This window comes from Lotus japonicus, chromosome 2 (genome assembly GCF_012489685.1).
Source record: "Lotus japonicus ecotype B-129 chromosome 2, LjGifu_v1.2".
Lineage (NCBI taxonomy): Eukaryota > Viridiplantae > Streptophyta > Magnoliopsida > Fabales > Fabaceae > Lotus > Lotus japonicus.
The window spans coordinates 92,698,706-92,720,366 of NC_080042.1; the positions used below are offsets into that span (position 1 = coordinate 92,698,706).

Sequence of the window (21,661 nt, forward strand, 5' to 3'; positions counted from 1 at the left end):
GTTGGTACTCCAATCATGCTTTTAAGAAATATAGACCAAGTAACAGGTTTATGCAATGGAACCAGGTTAATTGTGGATGAACTTGGTGAACGTGTTATTGGTGCAACTGTTATCACGGGAGTAAATACTAATGACAAATTGCATATTTCAAGAATGGATTTGGTTTCTTCTGATTCCAAATTTCCAATTAATTTCAAAAGAAGATAGGTTCCAATTGCAGTATGCTTTGCGATGACCATAAACAAAAGTCAATGACAAACACTATCTTAGGTTGGGCTCTTCCTTCTGAGGCTATCTTCACTCATGGTCAGTTATATGTAACTCTCTCTAGAGTACGCTCAAGAAAGGGTCTTAAACTTTGTATTATGGATGAGTCGGCAAACAACATACCAGTACTGTAAATGTAGTGTTTAAGGAAGTTTTCGGAAATGTTTGATGTATACAACACAATTTAATTTATTTATTTCATTTTTCTCTTCATATATTATTATACGGTTGATTTATGCACGATTGACTTATTTATAATTTAAAAATTACATATATATAAAATAAAATTTTTCTATTAAAAAATTTCAACATAAAATTCCGTGCAGCACACAGGTTATCGCACTAGTTAAGGTTAGAACTCGTAAGGGTCAATTCTAAATCGCATATAAATAAGGTATATCTCTCTTTCAATATTTGACTCTTGAGAATTAGGTAAGAATTTAGATTAATTACCTGCTAATAAGCTTAGACCACATAACTAGAGGGAGATGTTATCAATCAATTGAGATGACAACTACTTCGCAAATTATTATCAAATAAAAAAACCCTAACAATTGTAATAAAATGGTAAAATCTAACTGGATATATGTTAAAAAACTCATCAATGTATGTATATATATTTATTAAGGAATAAAACACTTATATACAGTACATAGCACACATACTAGCTAGTTGTCCTGATGCTCAATAGAAAATTCATTTACTCACTTTCTTAGTATTTACTACTCCTAACAAATTCCTCCATTTTTTTAATGTTTTAAAATGTGTCTTGTTATTTTCAAAAAAAACATGTGTTTTGTTATAATTAGAGAACAGTAAACACCGCACGTATGAAGTTGTACCTAAGTTTTATTCTTTGTTATACTCAAACTTTTACCCTTCATACATTGGGGCAAGAAAATTTGCACTCTACTCTCCATGTATGACTTGTTCTAGAAAAAAAAAAACAAAATCAAAAGACATTATAATCTCTCTAATCATTATTCAAGCCCATGTTATTTTCTAATTTTGGTAGTGTTACTTCACAAGCTATAACCCTTCTTTTGGTAAATAGGATTTTAATTTTATATATATCTAAAAAGTGCTCTAGTAGTTGAGTCGGGCTCCCGTGTTTCAAAGGTATGACCTTATGAACACAGAAAATAACAAGACCAAAGAAACCAATGATATCTTGGGCTTTGTGATATTACTGTCTCAGCCTTTTAAGGCTATACGAATCGTATGGCCATAAAAAAGGAAAACAAAGCCTACAGATAAAAAAAAATACAGGTCCTTAATGATTAAAGAAAACTGATTCGAGTAGGTTGTTTACATTCGACCAAAAAAAAAAGTAGGTTGTTTACACATTTTTGTAGTTTGTATTTCTTATTTGATTTTAGTTGTCATCATATAAAGAAAAAAAAAATTTGCACCCAATCTTTTTCCAATCTTTTAATGACTCATTGTCCAGTGTACATCATAACAATAATAATACACCCTTTTTTTCCTCTTTATTCCTTTATTTTTGTCACAACATATTAATATATCTTATATACCACTTTTCTGGTGAATTCTACCATACCCTCATTGTATGGTACACGACTAATGCGATTTGACGTGTACCAATAGGAAACCGACATCTGACAGTATATTTGAATTTTTGTTTCATTTTAAAACATATATGGGAAAAAGAAGAAACACACATTTAAATGTTATTGGTCCACGTCACGTCTCGTATCATACCCCAACTAAATGTTGTGGTATCATAGCAAACACCCTTTTCTTTGATGCATTTTGCAAATTCAACAAATACAATAAGAAAATCTATAAATTTTAACAAGAATCCTAAAAATATGAATTCATTTAAGGTGATTCTCACTCTCTTATGTTAAAAAAATGTGAACATTTAAATTCATTAAAAAATTAGCACCTATTGTGGTTATAGTTTTTTTGTACATCGGAAAAGTAAAAGACAATGGTTATAGTTTGAAAAACAACACTTCTATATTCTTGGGGAATTAAAAAAAACTTTAATTTCTCATATTCCCCCCTTTTTGCCCATAATAAAATGTAATAATATTTGGATAGAGAAATGCAAGGGAGTTTAATCTATCTCTGCATGTTAGATTTGATTTCAAGGATAGTTGTTCAGTATTTCGTCGCTAAGTGTGCAGTTGGAAGTTCAATTTATAACTCTTGGTAATGAAAAAAACTTTTTACCGAGTTTCTTACCGCTTAATTCTATTAATAATTATACAAATATCTTTGCACTCTAACTTTAACTTATTTTAATTGGATAAAAGGATTATTCAACCGAGAGGCCATACATGATAGTTCCTCACCTGATTTCTTAATCATGAAACTAAATATTCAATCTTTGCTCATCGGAATAAAACACATTTCATGACTAGGTATTTACCACTTAATGTAAGCAGCCACGACAAAAAAATTAGTCATCATCGTCGCGATGGAAACCCTAGTCTAATAAACCCTAAAACGAATTGAAAATGAAAATAATAATTCCACACGAACGAGTGAAAAGTTGAAATAATAAGAGTCCTTTTGACTTTAGTTAAGCGGAGCAAACAAAGAAGAAGGAAACTTCACTAGTCCTACTCCATTTCTCGCTAACATATATATATATATAGCCGCAGAGTCTTTGGTTTTTCCTAATTGGCTCGCTCACACGCAATTGCTAGAAAAAGCCAATTGTATCGCGTTCGTACCTTTCTTTAATCTCTATCGTGAAAGTTGAGACCAACCACAACCAAAACCAACGTGAATGGCGTCGTCGTCGTCGTCTGAGTCTCCGTCTAGGGATCAGGGCCAGGAACCGCCGCATCAGCAACCACTCAAAGACTGCCTCCACAAAACCAAGACGGTTCAGTTTCTTGGACGCACCACTCCGATCGTTCTCCAAAACGACAATGGCCCCTGCCCTCTCCTCGCTATCTGTTAGTGCATTTCCCCCTCATCCTCCTCGCTAGGGTTTCATCTCTGTATTCACTCCTCACGCTTAATTAGGATTTCCTAGCATGTTGATTATTCAATTGATTGCTCGCATTTATTCAATTCCAAGCGCTTTTTTTGAACAATTGCTTGTTACCTTGAAGTCTCTCGGTTTTCCTATTGGCTCTATCTTAATCAATTTCTCTGCTAGTTACTATTATTGATTGATGCTCCCTTAGATGATATTTTGAAGCTTAATGTTATGTATGCATTTTAAGGGTTACTAGCAATATTTGATTTATTTTTTGGTTGTGTAATACTGTTTATGTATTGCATTGCGGCAGGTAATGTTCTGCTGCTAAGAAACAACTTGAATTTGAGTCCAGATATTCCTGAAGTCTCACAGGAGAAATTGCTTTCATTAGTTGCTGAACGGTTGATTGACTCGAATAGTAATGTCAATGTAAGAGTTGTGTTTTGCTTTCATTGGTGGGGTTCACTCTTTTGTGATGTGAGTTGATTTGAATATTTTTCTTATGATCTTCTTGTAGAACAAAGATGAAGGCTATGTTGAAAATCAACAACAGAACATTGCGGATGCGATTGATTTGCTCCCTAGGCTTGCGACTGGCATTGATGTAAATGTAAAGTTTAGGAGGTCAGTTTTCCTTATATTTTCCCTGCAATTATATACATCCATTGGTTTGAAATTCTGATTAAAATTACACATGAATTGCAGAATAGCTGATTTTGAATTCACTCGAGAGTGTGCCATATTTGATCTGCTGGACATTCCTTTGTATCATGGCTGGATAGTTGACCCGCAGGTATTTTGTTTACCCTAAATACAAATTAATTAGTTCTATGTTGTTGTATGACCTCGACAATTTTATTGTGTTATCTTTAATGACCCATGGTGCAACCCTATGGTTATTAGGAACTGGTAACTTCAAAAAAAAGTGTTCACTCCATAAATTGGAAACTTCTTGGTAATTATTTTGGCAGGAATTTGGGTGCAGGACAGAGGCGTGTATGTGTGTGTATGGCAATATCTAGGGATATTAATAGGTTATGTACTTATGTAAATTAATTTTAGTGTATTTATGATAGAATTGTACTCCTACTATGTGAAATGAGATGCCATATGTTTTCACTCATCAGTGCTAGTCTAAAAATGTTCATTCACTTTCAGTGAAATCCAGAATTTTGGCTTGGTAATTTCTCGGACATCTGTAAAACTATACCACACCCCCATTTTTAGTCATTTCATACTATTGTGATGCATACATTTTAATATTACTATTCTGAATTTAGCACGCTAGGGCAAGTCAAATAATCATATAATGCTAATCAAAATAAGGTAATGGGTATAAAGCCCTGGTGAGGTCTTAACAACCCTCATGAATTAGAAGGGGAAACATCTACGCACACAAATAGTCACTACTTTGTAACTCTGCGATAAAGCATGTCAAAGTTTTAAGTATAATCTCAAGTAATCTCCATAAAGAATGAGTATAAAATATATTTATCAAAGTTCCATTTCAAAGAAATATGGCAAGTTAAATAAATAATAGCAAAATAACATGTCAATTGCAAAGTGTGCGGAATCTAAAATTTTAAAATCCAAAATTTGAGGTGACTTCTTCTTATTGACAGTCTCTCCTCCTAGGAGTGAACTGTACCCTAGGGGCAGTTCCTTCCATCTACCAGATATCCCTTTTCCTCTTGTATATCATTATCATATCCATATACCATGTCACCAGAGGTGGTTGCTTCGGCTGATAGCCCTCTACTCTTGAGAGCAATCTATGCCATAGGGGGTGACTTCATCTAACAAATAACTCTCTCCACCCAGAATTGTATCAAATTTTCTCAATGGGGGAGGTTGCATCTTGTTGATAGCCTCTCATTGCACCGGCATACTCCATCTAACGGATAACCCACGTCACCTAGAATCATTTAAGTTGGTGGTGTACCTATGACGTTACCTTGGCCAAGTAAGTGAGTAACGGCTACAAGGTTCTAACATATGGATCCCCAAATTACAATTTCTCAAAAAGCATCATCAATTCATATAAAAATTCTTCCAAGAATACAATTTTCAACTCTTATAAAAGCTCTTCAAGAATAACGTTCCCAATATCATATTTGTCAGGTTCAACATCTCTCATTTTCCAATTCATAATTTTATTAAAATAAAATCCTTAACTTTAGAAAAATTCAACAAATCAACAATGATGAAAATAAATATTAAAGCTTGTTTCCCCAATTTTTAATTGAATAAAAAATTTCTAATATGGAAAGGTAAATCATAATAACAACTATAATTATATTTAAAACATGCCGCATTGATTGTCAACCGCTCACAACCATGAGTAACCAACAAAGGTTCTCCCAACAGCTATAGGAGAATTAAATGAGCTAGTAGCAGACAGATCTGAGCGCCAACAGATATTTAGTTTTAGAAATTTATTCAGAGCTCTACTAATCATGGTTAACCATAAATCCCCAAATCTATATTCCAAGTCCTAAATTAATTTTGCCTAAAGCTAACATGCACTGAAACAAATTCTTTAAAATTTTGGGCATTGGGTATACTGCAAAGAGCTCAAATAAGAAAAACCTTCAAAGGGGGTGGCTACACTTCTCATTCCTTTCAGCGCTAACCCTAATTCCAAAAATCATCTCAAAAGCACTTGCACTTGAAAGGTTAAATTTTCTCGCCAAGACTTTGTATTTTATAGGTGAATATGATTGTTTGTGGTGGAAAAGTGGAAGAGAAATGGGGACTAATGGGTACTGTGACAAACAGAAAGCAAATCCAGTGAAAAGGTTGGAAGGACGACAGGGGAATTCTGCAGCTTTATCTTTTATGACTTGGTTTTTTATTTTATTATTTGTTTTTTAAACTTTAGTATATGGTTTGTTTAATAGTGACCTCTGTGTGCCACATCTTAAACTTGACTAGCTTCTATTTATGCTGGCTCTAGTGGTTTCTAGGCTTTGATCAATAGTTGCGCCTTTCATTGTATAGTGTAAATCTTAAATTGTTCAGTGTTCCTTCTTGGATAACCCTCTGAATGCATGTCAAAATAATATTTTCTTTGTTTTTCCGGAACCATGTGGAATTTGTTTCTATGATGTGTTTATTTGACATTTAAATATTCATGTGATTGTGAACCAGGATTATGATACTGCTAATGCAATTGGATCAAAGTCCTACAATGCTCTTACTGGAGAGCTTGTTTCCCTTGACACAGAAAACATTGGAATCCAACCTAAGAGTAATCTCGAAGAAGATTGTGTTGATTTTGTGGCTGCAACCACTGCTGCTCTTGGAGTTCCTTCTCCTAGTCTTTCAAAAACCAGGTCCTTTGATGATTCTCCTCATTCTGTTTCTGATCAGTTACCAAGAAAAGGTGATATTGAAGAAGAGGCAGAGTTTTTGAGAGCCTTGAAACTGTCTGAGGTTGATTGTAAAGCTTCAATAAGTGATCCTGTTGTAGGTCATGTAAATGGTGATGGAGGAGCAGTCTCTGCCAGTATGGATGAAGATATGTGTAACAAGCAGGTTAAAACTGTGGATTCTGAAGATAAGTTAGGGAAGAGTGCAGGTGCTGAAGACAATAGCTCTCATGAGTCAGAACCGTCCATATCTGATGATTGCGCTGCTTCTGGTAAAGACTGTAATGAACATGCATCTTCTGCATCTACACTAGGGGAAACAGATAATTCATCCTTAAAGAATGATGCCATAAGTGGCTTTCATCAATCAGCTTATATGGGCCTGGAAGAATCTAATGGACAGAAGGATTCAGTTGAGAAGAATAGTATTGATGCATTGGTTCAGAATGAGAGTGCAGCTATCCTTTCTCCTGAAAAAGCCTCTGTGTCTTTGTTTGAGAGCTGTGCAGATGTCTCTGGAGGGGGTGAAAAAAATCATGATCAACCCTCTCATACAACTACAGATCATGAAGTTGCAGTTGAATCTCAAGTATTTGGTGCAACGGGGATATCATGCTTATCCCCAAGCTGTGCAAATACAGATTCTACTGGTGTCGAATTTCACCACAAGGATGCTTCTGGAGAATTGCCTTCAACTATTGGTGAGAGTGAGCCCATGTATGAAGGAGAGGAATGTGTATTGGATACAAGAACTAGAAATTTTGAGGATCGTGAACCTGTTTATGAAGGTGAGATGGTGCTTGCAGAACAGGCTGACAAAAACACCTTAGCTGTCCCTGATCTAAAAGCTAAGGATGGATTAACTCCAGAACAAGGTCAGTGGTGCTATCTATTAAATAAATGTACTGATTTTAAATCGGAATATAATTTTCCTAGATAACTTCGCATTATTGCTTTTAGTAAAAGACACCTGTCCTTTTTTATTGGCTTTAGGGGAATTGATCAAGAGTTTCTTGAGGAATAATGCCAGCCAGTTGACTTTTTATGGGTATGTTGACCTCTCCTATTGTTTGTGTAAATAACTTGAACTGTGTTCTCTGATCAATATATTTCTCCTGAACTTCTTTTTACACATTGTAATTATAAATGCTTTTGCAGGCTTTTCTGTTTACAAGATGGTCTTAAAGAGCGTGAGCTATGTGTTTTTTTCCGAAACAATCATTTCAGCACCATGTTTAAGGTCAGTAAAAGGCGCGAAGGCTCATTTCTTTGGCCATTTCAATCACTGAGATCAACTGCCCTAGCACCTGTTTATCACCAAGAAAAATTTGTTGGGTTCTGTTTTGCAGTCTTTCTTTGCAATCCTAAGACTATTTTCTCTGTTCTTCGCAGTTTGAGGGCGAGCTTTACCTTCTAGCTACTGATCAAGGTTACATAAATCAGCCTGATCTGGTTTGGGAAAAACTGAACGAGGTGAACCTCAATTACTCTAGATCTTTTTCACCCTTCTCATCTTAAATTGTTGTTTTCTTCTTTGTTCTTTCTATGTTGGTACTTGGTACTGGTGCGAGTTTATTATATGGATGTAGATATCCTCAATTAAACATCATGAAAGCTAAACGTTTGTATGCTCATGGACAGGGCATACGGGCTGTGTCTTGGATGTTAGTGAATTCTGCGTGAATGAATCTTTATATACTGTTTTTTTACGTATATCTTATCAATTTTTATTTCAATAACGATCATAGTATCAGCCAAGAAGAAGATAGAAAACTGTTATTATTCAATACTGAAAAGTACACTGTTGCTGAGTAATTCAAGAGTCTCAGCCACTCTCCTAAATCCTAATCCCTAATGATCCAAAGGATGCTAATCCCACTCAACTCCCTCTTATTTATAATATCCCCTCCAACTGCTCCTAACTAACTAACCTAAGGGATGTGGGTACCTATCAAATGGACATGCTCTTTAAAAAACTCACTAGTGTTGTAATGTTAAATTGATGAAGTAAGTTTTAAATGTGTTTTGTCTTTCAGGTCAATGGCGATACATTATTTATGACCAGTAATTTCAAGGAATTCAAGGTAGAAAGCCATGAAAATAACAACTGGGATGAGAACAATGCCATGACCAGCACTGCTGTATGTATATTTTTTATAAAGGGAATATCTAATATTACCAACCAATTTTTAATTGACAAAGATAACCTTTCATGTTTCAGGACTATCTTGCCAGCATAGAAAGTGCATCACAGGCAGGCTTAGATGTCAAGTAAGGTTCTGAACTTGCAATTAGTGCATAGTATTTACCCCCCCCCCCCCCCCCCTCTTTCTCCCGTCCCCTATGGCCCTAACCCTAAAAAATGATTTTTATCCAGTAGATAAGCATTCAGTATTATATTAGTCATCTTATTTTGGAGAAAAAAGGTCAACTTTTTGCTGCTTCGTGAGAGCTTTTGGGGAAAAAGAATCACCGAAGAAAAGCTTTCCCAAATATGAAAAATATAGTTTTTCCTGTTTCAACTTTAACTTGACTGGTAAAAATGGATCTTTTCTTTAATTGTTGCAGTTCCGACCTGCAATTAGCAATAGCCTTGCAACAACAGGAGTTCGAGCAGCAGCCTCCACGTCATAATTCACAGCAACCATCCGTTACTGGTAGCTCCAGACTAGTCACAGGTCCTCAGGTAAATATTGCTTTGCTATTTTATCTTCACCTAATTTGCAGACTTTTTATCTCTTTTTCTGCACCACTTTGGATACCTACATATCCCTGGTATCTGGTACCTTTGGCTCATCGTAAGGGTGGGCATGGTTTGGTTCAGTATAGAAAACTGAAATGGACGAAATCTGAACTAGTTTATTGTCCCCAAACAGTTTCATTTTCACCAAGCATTTCTGAACTAGTTTCCCACCAGCTCCAGAACTGGTTTATGTTCAAAATTATTTTAACGAGGTTTAAAATGGCTCTGGTGAAGAGATCTATAGCAGGGAAGTAATTTACAGGATGATTTACAAGTTTTTTTTCACAAATGTCCCAAAGTGAAACACCCATAAAACTGCCACTAACACTCCAACTGGGTTAGAGAGAAACATTTTTCATAAAAAAGGTTAAAATAAAAAACTTTGAACTCAAAATCAAAATTTAGATTGAAAGAAGAAACGTATAATCAAACACATGCAATGGTACAGTAAAAACCATAAATGAAGTTGACACAGCACCATAGATACTGCAGTGTTGATGATATTTGAAAGTTGAAGTTCTAAGAATTTCCTAATAAATGCTATTTTCAGGTGCCAAGAAACTCTGGAAGGACTTCTTCATCTTCATCCTCATCATCCAAGCCTGATGGGAAGTCCAAAGAAAAGTGTACATTGATGTGAATTTCACAAGCAGTTGTTTTAGAAGCTTGCACTTTATAAAATGCATGGCCTTGACAATTTGTATCCCATTACAGCAACCTTATTCCCCAGGTCATGTATATGATGTTTAGGCTAAGTTTCTCATGTAAATATTGGAAGTATATAATGAACCACAGTGCCAGGTCTTTTTGTAACTCGTGTTGTGACCCCTCAACCCTCAAACTCCCCGTTTTATGTTCATTGATTGCCCAACACTTTTGAACAGGGAGTATTAAGCCCAACATTGACATAATAACATTGGTTTCACCGAGTATTAAGCCCAACTTTGCTCATTTTCCCAATAATATACGTAATTCAATGATTAAATTTGAAATTATTTAGGGATATAAGTGCATAATTGTTATAGTAAGTGTATCATACCTATATCCAACGTACTTGACTACCTAATTTAGTGAGAATAAAATATAGTAAGATAAAAAGTAAATATTTGAAATAGCATAATCTTGTATAATAAGAAACCAAACAACAATGGTAGGAGGAGAATTGGTGTTTGTTAATTTGTCGTGATCAGGGTAAGATGAAAGTGACGGGTGATCCCAGATTGGCATTATGGGTTTGGTTTCTAGTTTCAATTGTTCCACCTTTTTCCTCAGTACTTTATATATTTGTTGTCTTTAGTTCAGCACAGTTTTGGATTGTAATTAGATTAATTTGTTGTATCTTTTTTCCTTAGTACATTAACTATGGGGAGATTTCACAAATGGGGGACCACTTTTGTGAATCCTGTTTTATCGTGTACTCTAGTAATGAATTATGATGGAAGATGACAGGACTCCTAGCTGCGATGGTGACGCAGGTCCAGCTGTTACCTCCATAGACGACCACCACAACTTTTTTTTCTTCCCATTTCACATTCCCCTCTGTTTTATCCTTTTATATATCTATGCGACTAGGCGAATCGGGTCGGATCAGTCTCTGGCTTGTACTGAGTCTAGGTAAACAACTTAATTAATTAAATATTAGTGTTTGTTCATAAGCTTACTTGATAAAGATATTGAATAAGCTTAAAAGGCTTACAAAATTTATGTGTTAAAATAAGTATTTCTTTAATTTATTTTGGAGACTTGATTCATTTGATCACGAAAACTGATTACAAAATTTACATGAGTTACTTTATATGTAAGATTATAGAAGCGACTACCAAAGTTCACAAACTATCATAAAGTACATGAGTGTCTTTCTATATTTCAGCCTCTTATGATTGAGGAGGATTAGCTTATTATTGGAAGTTACTGTAAACTTGTATTTTTACAAATGGAAAATAGGTACAAAATGTAGGGGAATTCTAGCATATACAAAAAGTTAAGTAGATGGTTTAATCATACATTATGCACGTTATTATTATCTCATTTATGTATATATTTGGGTCTGCGTTCTTTCACTGTTGGCTAACACACATGTTTGTGGTTCTAAAGGCGAACATACCTTATCAGCTTGATTTGCAAAAATATATTTTAACCAGAAAAAAATTGCAAGATACTGCTTTAATTATTCCAAGATTTTGGATAAAATGCTTACTTGTTTTCAACGCAACACATACTCTTCACACAAGGACAAAGTAGAGAGAATATTCATTTCAGATTATTATATTACTCTTTCCGATTGCTTTATGTCTTTTATAGCTTTTCCCTTTCAGGATTCAACCACTGTGCCAGCCACCATAACCATAGCCGCCTCTGCCTGTTTCTCTTGCAATCATGTCTTTGTTCTGACTAAAAGAACATTTTTGCTATATGACTTTAAATAGTTTGTTTAGTAAACGTTGATTTAGAATCAATTTGGGTTACAGTTATTGAAGTTTGATAAAAGAAAGTTTAAAAAATGAATTTGAGCATATTTGTTTAAGCTATGTTTTTCGGTTTCCGTAAACATAACCAAGCTATATATAGCATTGAAATGAGTGTTATTGTGTTTGGCTGAAATATTGGTTAACAAAACTTGATTATGACATAGAAAACCCAAGTTTGATTAAAATAGAAAATAGTTTTTTTGGCAACATATTTTCAGTTTAGATCCTCTATCCAGAGTAAATCAGTGCAGTAGCATTAGTTTTGACCTGATTTGATCGGTTTTCATCAATTTTTCCTTCAAATAGACTAGCGACTAGACCTGTTCTCGATTGGACCATTTGGTATGGCTTGGTTTTAAAAAACTACTCATAAAAGTTTTTTCTCAAAATATATCTCTTCTAAGTGTTTTAAAACTCGGACCGAGCTGATCGGTCAGACTAGAAATCAAATCTATGGTCGGTTTGTCAGAGGTTCCAATTGATTCTGCACTTGATCCGGTCAAACTCTGGATGAATCAACTTTAAACCGATGGTTGAACCGGACTTCGACTTGATCAAACCGATTTCAATTTCAAATTTTTTTATTCACAAATTAGGCGGGAAATTTAACTTTGAACGTAATCAAACTTTGTCAAAGAATTAATTTGAGGGGAAACTATTTTGAATTCAGTAAAAAATGGTCAAAATCCAAAAGAAAATACAACACTAAAAAATGCACTCTATAGATTTTGAATCTTGAATGAAGGGCAAACGTTACAACCATCAGAGCACATGCTATGTTATTATAAATATGGTTTCAAATAATAATCATGCTAACCGGTTCAACCAGCAATTTATTAATCCGATCAGTGATCCATTAATCATGTATCTAAACGAGTAAATGACTAGTTCGAGTTTTAAAAGACTTATCTCTCTTGCTGCAAAACCTATTTTAATTAAAGTTTGGTGGTGAGTGAGTGAGTTGTTTTTTTCAATATAACAAACGGGTAGCTTGCATTGCAGATACATTCCCCTTTTATTTGATTTCAACCCTCTACAGCACCGGAATATATCTAAACTTCTTCTTATAGAGAAAAATAAAGAGAAAAGGCTAGCATGCACGGAACTAAGGGAAGATGAAAAGCATAGCACCACCAGCAGTGACTGTGAGAAGGAAAAATGATAGCTCAACCTTCAGCCGACTTTATGAGCAACGCAACTAACAAAATTAAACTTAAATGAAGAAGGTTGGTTGGTGACAAATATGGCAATATCATATCTCTATCTTCTTTTCATGAGTGGAGCACTCCGTTTGTTTCAGATGAGGTTTCCTTTCTTTTTTAATTTCCTCTGTATATTAGGTTCAACCTACTCGTTGCGTATATCTAAATCATTATTTATTAATTTAAAACATTAATCAATTCTTGTCACCAATATCTGTTTGTTTTTCTTTTTGTTGGTACAACCGACGATGGTTGAATTTGGTGGTTATCAAGTTTATCCTCCCCCCACTTGGTTAAATGCATACATTTTTGATACTAAGCCTTTTTTTTTCCTTCTTAAGTAGTGCCTATTTAAAATAGAATGACGATCTCTCTAAATAAATGATTTTCCTCAAGTTGCTGCTATTAATATTTGTTACTTTTTTTTTGAAATGTAATATTTGTTACTTTACATCATGGACTTAATTGAAAATAAGATATTTAAGAATTTACATGGATAATTTGGGGTGTGAATATGTTTTATTAAAAGTCATTACACACAATATGTGGAATCGCAGATGTAATGTGTGAGAAAATATTCCATTAGTAACCAACCAGTAATTTGTTTATTCTTTTTTCATTATCACATTTCTTTAAAATAAGTTGTTCATACAAGTGGCTTGAAATTAACATATGGTTGGTTTAAATGATACATGTTTGATTTCTCTTAAACAAATATCTCAGGTTTGAGTATTGTGGATGGAAAAAACCTTCACTGAGATAGTTAGCTCCACCGTGATGTGGACGTTGCCCACCAGGTTTCGTAGAAAAAGAGTATCTTGTCGTTGTCGAGTGCACCATGTTGAGTGAAGTGGTCCATGAGATCGGAGCCAATGACTTCATGTGACAGATTACCGATCGAGACGAAGCTGGACAAGTTTCCCGATTCCTTCCATTCCGTCGATTTGCCTTGAAGTGCCATTGTCGTCAATCATCGATTGTTTTCATGGAAGGAGAATTTCCCAAATCAAGTTTTCGGAGACAAAGGAACTATTACAAACCCTAAACCTAACATAAAGAATCCCATAAAGATACCAGACATATTGATTTTCTTACACACGTATCGGACAGAGAACCAGTTGTGTGGCCTTTTGCACTTCTCTATTCCCATACTCACCCTTGAGTGCTCCTACAAGGAGGAGTTTGGCCGAAGAACGATGGCTCCGATGAGGTTTTGGGAGCAAGGTACGAGCTCTAGATGACAGAAATGATATAGTTATAAGGTGCCATTTTTTTATTTGTGCCTATAGCATTGATGATGTTTGAAGATACCAAAAATCCTTGTTGTCTGAACCATGAAGAGGTGTTGAAGTGGGACTTGAGGGCGCAAAATGTGACGGGGGTCTTGTATGCCATGTTGTTGTCGCGAAGGGGAAGTCGTTGCCGACTTCTTCCTTCTTCTTCCATGGTTCTGTGGCTTCCGAAAATATTTTTGACAAGTTGAATCTTTTTATTAACAATTCATAATTATCATGATATAAACGTAGTTTTCTAAGTTAATCATAAAAGTTATTTACTTATAAATGATATTTAAGATAAACAAGTTTTAATTTTTTTACATAACATTTTATAAATTTTCATCCACTAAGACAAGGTTACATAATCCGTATGGGTAACTTAGACCACTTGCAGTGAAATTAAGTATTTTTGGTGCTTATAGAGTTTAGAAGTATCATCTTTTAGAGATAATTATGTTCGAGTCAGAATATCCACATCACAGTGAAACTAATTTTTTCGATGGAAATTTTTTTTCTATCACTAAACTTAAACTCCTTTTTTTTTTAAATGCACTAAACTTAAACCAAAAACCTTACTTAAAAAATCAAATATATATTACTTTAACAAAACACTCTGGTTATGAAATTAGAGTTTATTATTTGCGTTATTAGATGATAAACCCCAAATTAGCGTAGCCAATCAAATCAAGTACCTAACCAACCTTACCCCAAAACAAAACTGTGAGTAATAAGAAAGAAATGGATTTGTCATGATCAGTTCAGTTCACAGAAGCAGAAGCAGAAGCAGCAGCAGCAGCTTTATCTTGTGTTTTCTGACATCGCTTCGCTTCCATCCCCTTTCATACTAATGATTCCGCACCTCTCTCTCTCTCTCTCTCTCACACGCATATCATATCATACCATAGTTTCTTTCATATAAATTCACCCTGTTGTCTTTAATGCCTTTGTTTCTCCCTCTTTCTCTGCGCATGTAAAATCTTTGTTTCCATCAAACGCGCTGCACTCAAAAGCTAACTTGCATTTCAGAAACAGATCCCCATAATACCATTACAACCAACTTCCCTCCTCTCTCTCTCAAACATAGTGTGGTCCTCAACCTCAATTCTGATTTTTCTGCTTTCTTCAACCTCTTTTGCCTTTATTATTTATTTACCACACACACACACACACACACACACACACCACTTTTGTTAATTCAATTGGGGAGATGCAAGAACCCAACCTCGGAATGATGGGCGGTGGTTTCACCGGTGATGTTTCAGCTTCCGGCGACCACCACCACCGCCAACTCAAGGCTGAAATCGCCACTCACCCTCTCTACGAACAGCTTCTCGCAGCACACGTCGCGTGTCTCCGAGTCGCCACTCCGATCGACCAGCTTCCACTAATTGATGCGCAGTTATCTCAATCTCACCATCTTCTCCGCTCGATTGTCTCTCAACACACTCACTCTCTTCCTCCGCATGATCGCCAAGAACTTGATAACTTCCTGGTTGGTAACAAATTGAACAATTTTCATTTTCTCATATTTAGCTTCGTCAATCGGTTTATTTGATGGATCCATGTTGAATACTGTTGCAGGCACAGTATTTGATTGTTCTGTGTACCTTCAAAGATCAGCTTCAGCAGCATGTCAGAGTTCATGCCGTCGAGGCTGTCATGGCTTGCCGTGATATTGAAAACACCTTGCAGGCTCTCACAGGTACAATTCATTACAACCTCTGCTTTTTCTGTCTCAAATTTTACTCAATCACAAGTTTCATTCACAAACCAATTTTTTCCAATGTTCTTTTTGTTTTTATGCTTTCATTTGATTTGAAGTGATGAACATGCTATTATATATTTACTGAAAAATATCATATCATTTATATTAATTTAAAAAATAATAATTTATTTTTAGGTATTCATACTGCTTTTCGCTGTAATTAGGCGCGTTGACATGATGGCTCAACAGTTCATTCTTTATGCAATTGGTTTCGGTTCGATTCCCAATTATTGTGAAAAGAAAAAATTTCTTCACTAGTCTCATATTGCATTGTCTCAGAATTGAGAGATTAGTTTCATGGCATAGGTGATGTGAGATACATTAGTTAAGGGAAAAAAAAAACTAATTTCTCTATAATAATTATCCCTTATTTAATTTGTATGCCTTTTTTCTTTGTTTCTTGTGTTTGATGCGATTTGGGAGCAAGGGAAGAAGCTATATGATATGATGATAGTGTGTGTGTATATACAGATTTTCTTTTCTCTTTGTTTCTTGTGTTTGATGCGATTTGGGAGCAAGGGAAGAAGCTATATGATATGATTATAGTGTGTGTGTATATACAGATTTTCTTTTCATTATTTTGGTGGATTGAGACAAATGAAGGAAGTGGGGTATAGTAGGGTCTGTAAGTGTCCATCATGTGGAAGAGTATACATAAATTAAATAGCACCGGGAAGGGTTGGTTTGGTAGGGAATGATACTCCCTTCCTCCATGGCAACGCCAACAACTAATGCAGTAACCCAAATTTATTGTTCCCAAGGATGCAGTTTTCAGTCTAATTTGTCACATGCGTGTGTTAATTTTAGTTGCATATCCACATTATCAAAAAGTGGAACAAATGGAAATTAGACAAAGCACGAGAGATAGCAATGATTGTCTGTTAGAATTAGATACAGTAATTAAGAGGGACATTTGTAGGGTTGATTGGCTGTCCTCTCATGTTTTCCCTGCCATGGAAAAGCTAATCCCAAAATTTTAGGCTTATCCGAATCAGCCTTTCAATCTGATTTGTCCTGCCACTGATTCCAATATTTTGATTTGTCATGAGCTTGCCTTTTCTAGCCCTGATAAACAAGCATTGTCTATCGGGATGATAAAAGTTATTTATCATAATCCTATTACTGGACATACTTGCATATGCATTAGCATGTGAATGAATATATTGCACTATCTTACAATCTATTTTGTACGTTGAGTCCACAAGAAATTCAACATAAATTTAAACACACATTTAATTTGGGAAAAAACTTTTTTGTTCATGAATTTTAGAATTGATAAAAAAGACAAGTTGATCCTGTTAATAATTTATTAACAACATTTAACATATCCCTCTAAATTAAAGACCATATTATTTTTTAAGGAAAGATTAATACACGTCTAAGTATATTTGTATATGGGTTGATGTTAGTTGTAAGGGGTGTATGCATTTCTTAAGAATGGTGATAAATGTGTTTTACAGTAAATAATTGATAAATGAAAAATATATGAGATCTTTGATTTCTTTCAATGTTAAAAAATCTAATAAATATATTTTAGGAAAATAAATCTCATCCACCTCAATTACTCCTCCACCTAGTCAAATATAAAAATAGAAGAGAGATAAGTGAAATACATGATGAATGATATGATTTGGAAAAGAAGAGCTATAAGAAAAAAATGGGTAGAAGGGAGATAGAAGAGAATGTGAGTGAATATATCAATTTTATCGTGAAAATTCTAATTTAACCAGGCATGTCTACTTATTTTTGGTTGTTTCTGTGTTAGCTTTTCTTATCAAATTATATATGCATCTCATCATTTATAATGATATGAAAAACACATAATAATGACTGCAAGTGGGACTGAGGCGTTATTCAACTGTCCCTTTTGGACGTCTTCAAAGTTACCCCACTTTAGGAGAAAATGGCTGGTCAATGGAGTTTGTGAAGTATGATTGAAAAAAGATGGCTGATAATGTGCATCATTGATGGTTATTGACAATGGAAACTAAAACTTTGTGCGGTCCTTTATGTATGATTAAGATGTATCGAACATTTCTGCATAATTTTGTGACCCCATTCCATCATGGATCCACCAACAAAAGGGGTCAGAGACCATAATTAACTAGGTTTGCTAACTATATCTTCTATAATTTTAAATGATAAACTGGTTAGGCCTGGATATATATCTTCGCATTTTACTGTTGGTATTTTAATTGTAACTGAAATTTTTTCTGTCATAATTCTTTTCAATGAGGAACTACAAAGTGAAGCTAAACAAATGAGGTTAATAGTTAATATACATAAACTAGGTGATTCTTACCTCAAAGCTTACATAGCTAACCTTTTCCTGACACAATGTTGGTGCTCAAAATTTCACCCTTAACATTCTACCGGTTAATTATGGATTATAAGTTATAACAATCAGAATAGATGCTCTTAGTCAATGTTGTTCACTTGTTTGGCACAAAATCTCACATTATCAGTTGTTTTTTTCTTCAAATATTCTCAAATTTAAGCTGGTTCAGTATTTACATTTCAGGAGTCAGTTTGGGAGAAGGAACTGGTGCCACAATGTCAGATGATGAAGATGATTTGCAGATGGATTTTTCTTTAGATCAATCTAGCACTGAAGGGCATGACATGATGGGATTTGGTCCCTTACTTCCTACAGAATCTGAAAGGTCACTGATGGAAAGAGTTCGTCAGGAACTAAAGATTGAGCTGAAACAGGTCATTAATCTTATTCTTATAATCAATATCTTCTAGCTGTTCTTGCAGGTGCCAGTGAATGTTTGTCCTTTGAATCACCAACCAGATTTGATTTCTGCAGGGTTTTAAATCCAGAATTGAAGATGTAAGGGAGGAAATATTAAGGAAAAGAAGAGCTGGGAAATTACCTGGTGACACAACTACAGTTTTAAAGAACTGGTGGCAGCAACATGCAAAGTGGCCTTACCCAACAGTAAGTGAACAGCTTCTTCACCAATATTAAGATCCCGTTCAATATGAGCTTATTGGTGGTTATCTACTAGAAAAAAAAAAACACTAAATAAGCTCTGATGAACTCTATAAAATGTCCTTTGATTTGTATCCAAATGGGTTTATTTAAGCCTGTAACCGTTTGGATATAGACCAAATAACACTTATTGGAGTTTAAGCCTGTTTGGATACTGACTTATTGGAGTTTAATTTACTATAAAAAACACTAAATAAGCTCTTGTAAGTGCTATTCTGTTTGCACCCAAACGGGTTCTTTATGTACTAGAAAGAACACTATAAACTCAAATAAGTGTTTTGACCTTTATCCAAACAGTTCCTTATCTTATAGCATAATTACTTATTCAAATTGTAAGTAAACTTATTAGAATAGTTTATATAACCTACCTATTTAACTCTTGAGTTTTTTTATAAGTCGTTAAGATTAGCTTATGGAAAAATGTTCCTTGTTGTTAGAATATAATATAAAACCATTAAAGTGACCCTTACCTAACAGTTTAAGCTTTTGGGATTAAGTGGTTATTTGACATGGTATCAGAGCCTCTATGGCCGAGAGGTCTAGAGTTCGATCCTTGCTCCCCTCACTTTCTAATTAAAAGTGAGATTTAATTAAGCACATGGTAGGCGGGCCTGTGCATTTATCCACGCTTCAAGCCCAAAGGGCTCTTGCGTGAGGGGACGTGTTAGAATATAATATAAAACCATTAAAGTGACCCTTACCCAACAGCTTAAGCTTTTGGGATTAAGTGGTTATTTGACACTTGTCTTATATCACATATAATATTTCTTTTCATTTTTCACTCCTGGTGTCTCCTATGTGAATAGAGACAAATAATTTTCCTTAATTCATGACACTAATAACATGTGACTGAATAAGCTTGTCTCTCTGTTATGGTATCAGGAAGATGACAAGGCAAAACTTGTGGAGGAGACGGGTTTGCAGCTGAAGCAGATTAATAATTGGTTCATCAACCAAAGGAAACGCAACTGGCACAGCAACTCTCAATCGGTTACCTCTTTGAAGTCCAAACGCAAGAGGTAGTACATATAATTTGTCCCTAACTATATATATTAATGGATCCTATCCTTGATAGCAATACAACTTACATGGACATGCTTTATGGTGATAGAATGTAGTCCCACTAAGGATTCCAGTCAGATGCAGGAGATAGTAGATCATAGCTTGAACAGGAGCTGGATGTAAATTTGTGGAATATAGCGCATGTTTGGTTTCACGATTCCCACATAATTCAACGCACCTTTATTCAGAAGCTGAGACTTGTAGCTTCTAACCAGAAATGATTCTAGAGTATTTCATCGCGGAACAAAACATGCTATTAACCTATGCAAACTTTTCTGTTTAGGTGTGTGGTTTTTAACTGTCTTTGTAAATTGTTTGTTACGTTTCTGACCGGCTGAAGAACTATTACTATTATTATACAGAAGTTTGAAAGATTGACGATTTATTTTTACTATATTTTCTTTTGTCCTATATTTCAAGAACTTGGATCCTTTCCAGCATAAATGTGTGCAGCAACCCGCCTGCAGACTTTGAACCATTGATTTCTGAAATCAATGGCCAAGGTTATTCAAACTAAAAAAATAACTTAATGATTAAAATTCGTTAGTGTTTAAAGGGGTTGGGTAGCTGGAGTGGCCGGGGACAATCCAAATCCTACAAGAATATGTCGTGATTCACCTAGGCCGAGGCTGCATGTTTGAAAAATTTTCTGTTTCTAAAATTAATTATACGAATAGATTCTTTGAAAAACTTCTCGATATCAAAATTGATTATAATAAAAGTGAAGTTAAGCTATTGTCAATTTATTGATCAAGCATAGAATTGATGATATAGTTGAATATGCCTCTACCGGTAAAAATGAGTCGAAAGAAAATTTTGATTTAGCTAACTGTTCTAACTCAAAAAAAATGTTAGATTGAGGATATAACATTTCTACATAGGAAGATGTTCCAAATGCTCATTTCTGCAGAGGAAAGATATATAATAAAAGCATCAAAACACATCACAAGTGAGTGTATATCACTCACAACATGCTCTTATGATCTTATCTAAGAACACAATGCTAAACTTGTTCTTTCTCAAAACAGAGAAGCAATTCCATTTTTCCAATTGGAAGACTATAAACACCATCCAAGGATCTAAAGGAATCACTGAGAGGAATATGTGATCTAAATTGAATTAACTTATCAAGGTGTTTAAACTATATGCAACTAATTAAATCATCCCCCAACATAAAAAATAGTTACATTTTTGGTAAAGAAAAGTATAGTGTAAAAGAGACTTGATCTTTGTAATTAGCAATATCACTACATAAGCACCATTCCATGTTTATATTCCTGCATGATTAGTCTCCCTGCATCTGCCCAAAGCTTGAGAATGAATTTCATCTCTCTCCCATCCCATCTTCATCTTGACACTATTCTGTTGGGATATTTGTATCAAAACTAGGCAGTTAATTTAGCTTTTCAGGTAACATTTTCTTTTAGGTGATAGATAAATACTTATCTGATTTTGAATCTGTGTACACCAAATGTGATTCTAAACTACATGTAGCAGATAAGTGGATATCTAGCAACCTAGCAGCTATTAATAAAACAAACTACTA

At 34.7% G+C, this 21,661-nt stretch overlaps 2 protein-coding genes across 2 annotated transcripts; both read left to right on the forward strand.

The window, feature by feature from the left end:
• The first annotated feature begins 2,899 nt into the window (after positions 1-2,899).
• LOC130741135 (uncharacterized) lies at positions 2,900-10,285 on the forward strand. Its single transcript, XM_057593938.1, has 12 exons — positions 2,900-3,200; positions 3,540-3,658; positions 3,747-3,853; positions 3,935-4,022; positions 6,380-7,475; positions 7,594-7,648; positions 7,759-7,840; positions 7,993-8,073; positions 8,637-8,741; positions 8,822-8,871; positions 9,169-9,286; positions 9,894-10,285. The coding sequence occupies exons 1-12, from the start codon at positions 3,029-3,031 to the stop codon at positions 9,981-9,983; spliced, it is 2,163 nt and encodes a 720-aa protein (XP_057449921.1). The 5' UTR covers positions 2,900-3,028; the 3' UTR covers positions 9,984-10,285.
• Positions 10,286-15,006: 4,721 nt separating this feature from the next.
• Positions 15,007-20,509, forward strand: LOC130741136 (homeobox protein HD1). The gene is made up of 6 exons (XM_057593939.1): positions 15,007-15,782; positions 15,872-15,992; positions 18,577-18,767; positions 18,868-18,999; positions 19,936-20,072; positions 20,165-20,509. Exons 1-6 carry the CDS (start codon positions 15,498-15,500, stop codon positions 20,169-20,171), a joined length of 873 nt encoding a protein of 290 aa, XP_057449922.1. The 5' UTR covers positions 15,007-15,497; the 3' UTR covers positions 20,172-20,509.
• The last annotated feature ends 1,152 nt before the right edge of the window (positions 20,510-21,661 follow it).

Coding starts and splice junctions, on each gene's coding strand:
- LOC130741135 (XM_057593938.1), top strand. CDS start 3,029: ATGGCGTCGTCGTCGTCGTCTGAGTCTCCGTCTAGGGATCAGGGCCAG. Junction 3,854..3,934: donor GTAAATGTAAAGTTTAGGAG/GTCAGTTTTCCT, acceptor CATGAATTGCAG/AATAGCTGATTTTGAATTCA. Junction 8,742..8,821: donor ATGCCATGACCAGCACTGCT/GTATGTATATTT, acceptor TTCATGTTTCAG/GACTATCTTGCCAGCATAGA.
- LOC130741136 (XM_057593939.1), top strand. CDS start 15,498: ATGCAAGAACCCAACCTCGGAATGATGGGCGGTGGTTTCACCGGTGAT. Junction 15,783..15,871: donor AAGAACTTGATAACTTCCTG/GTTGGTAACAAA, acceptor ATACTGTTGCAG/GCACAGTATTTGATTGTTCT. Junction 19,000..19,935: donor CAAAGTGGCCTTACCCAACA/GTAAGTGAACAG, acceptor TTATGGTATCAG/GAAGATGACAAGGCAAAACT.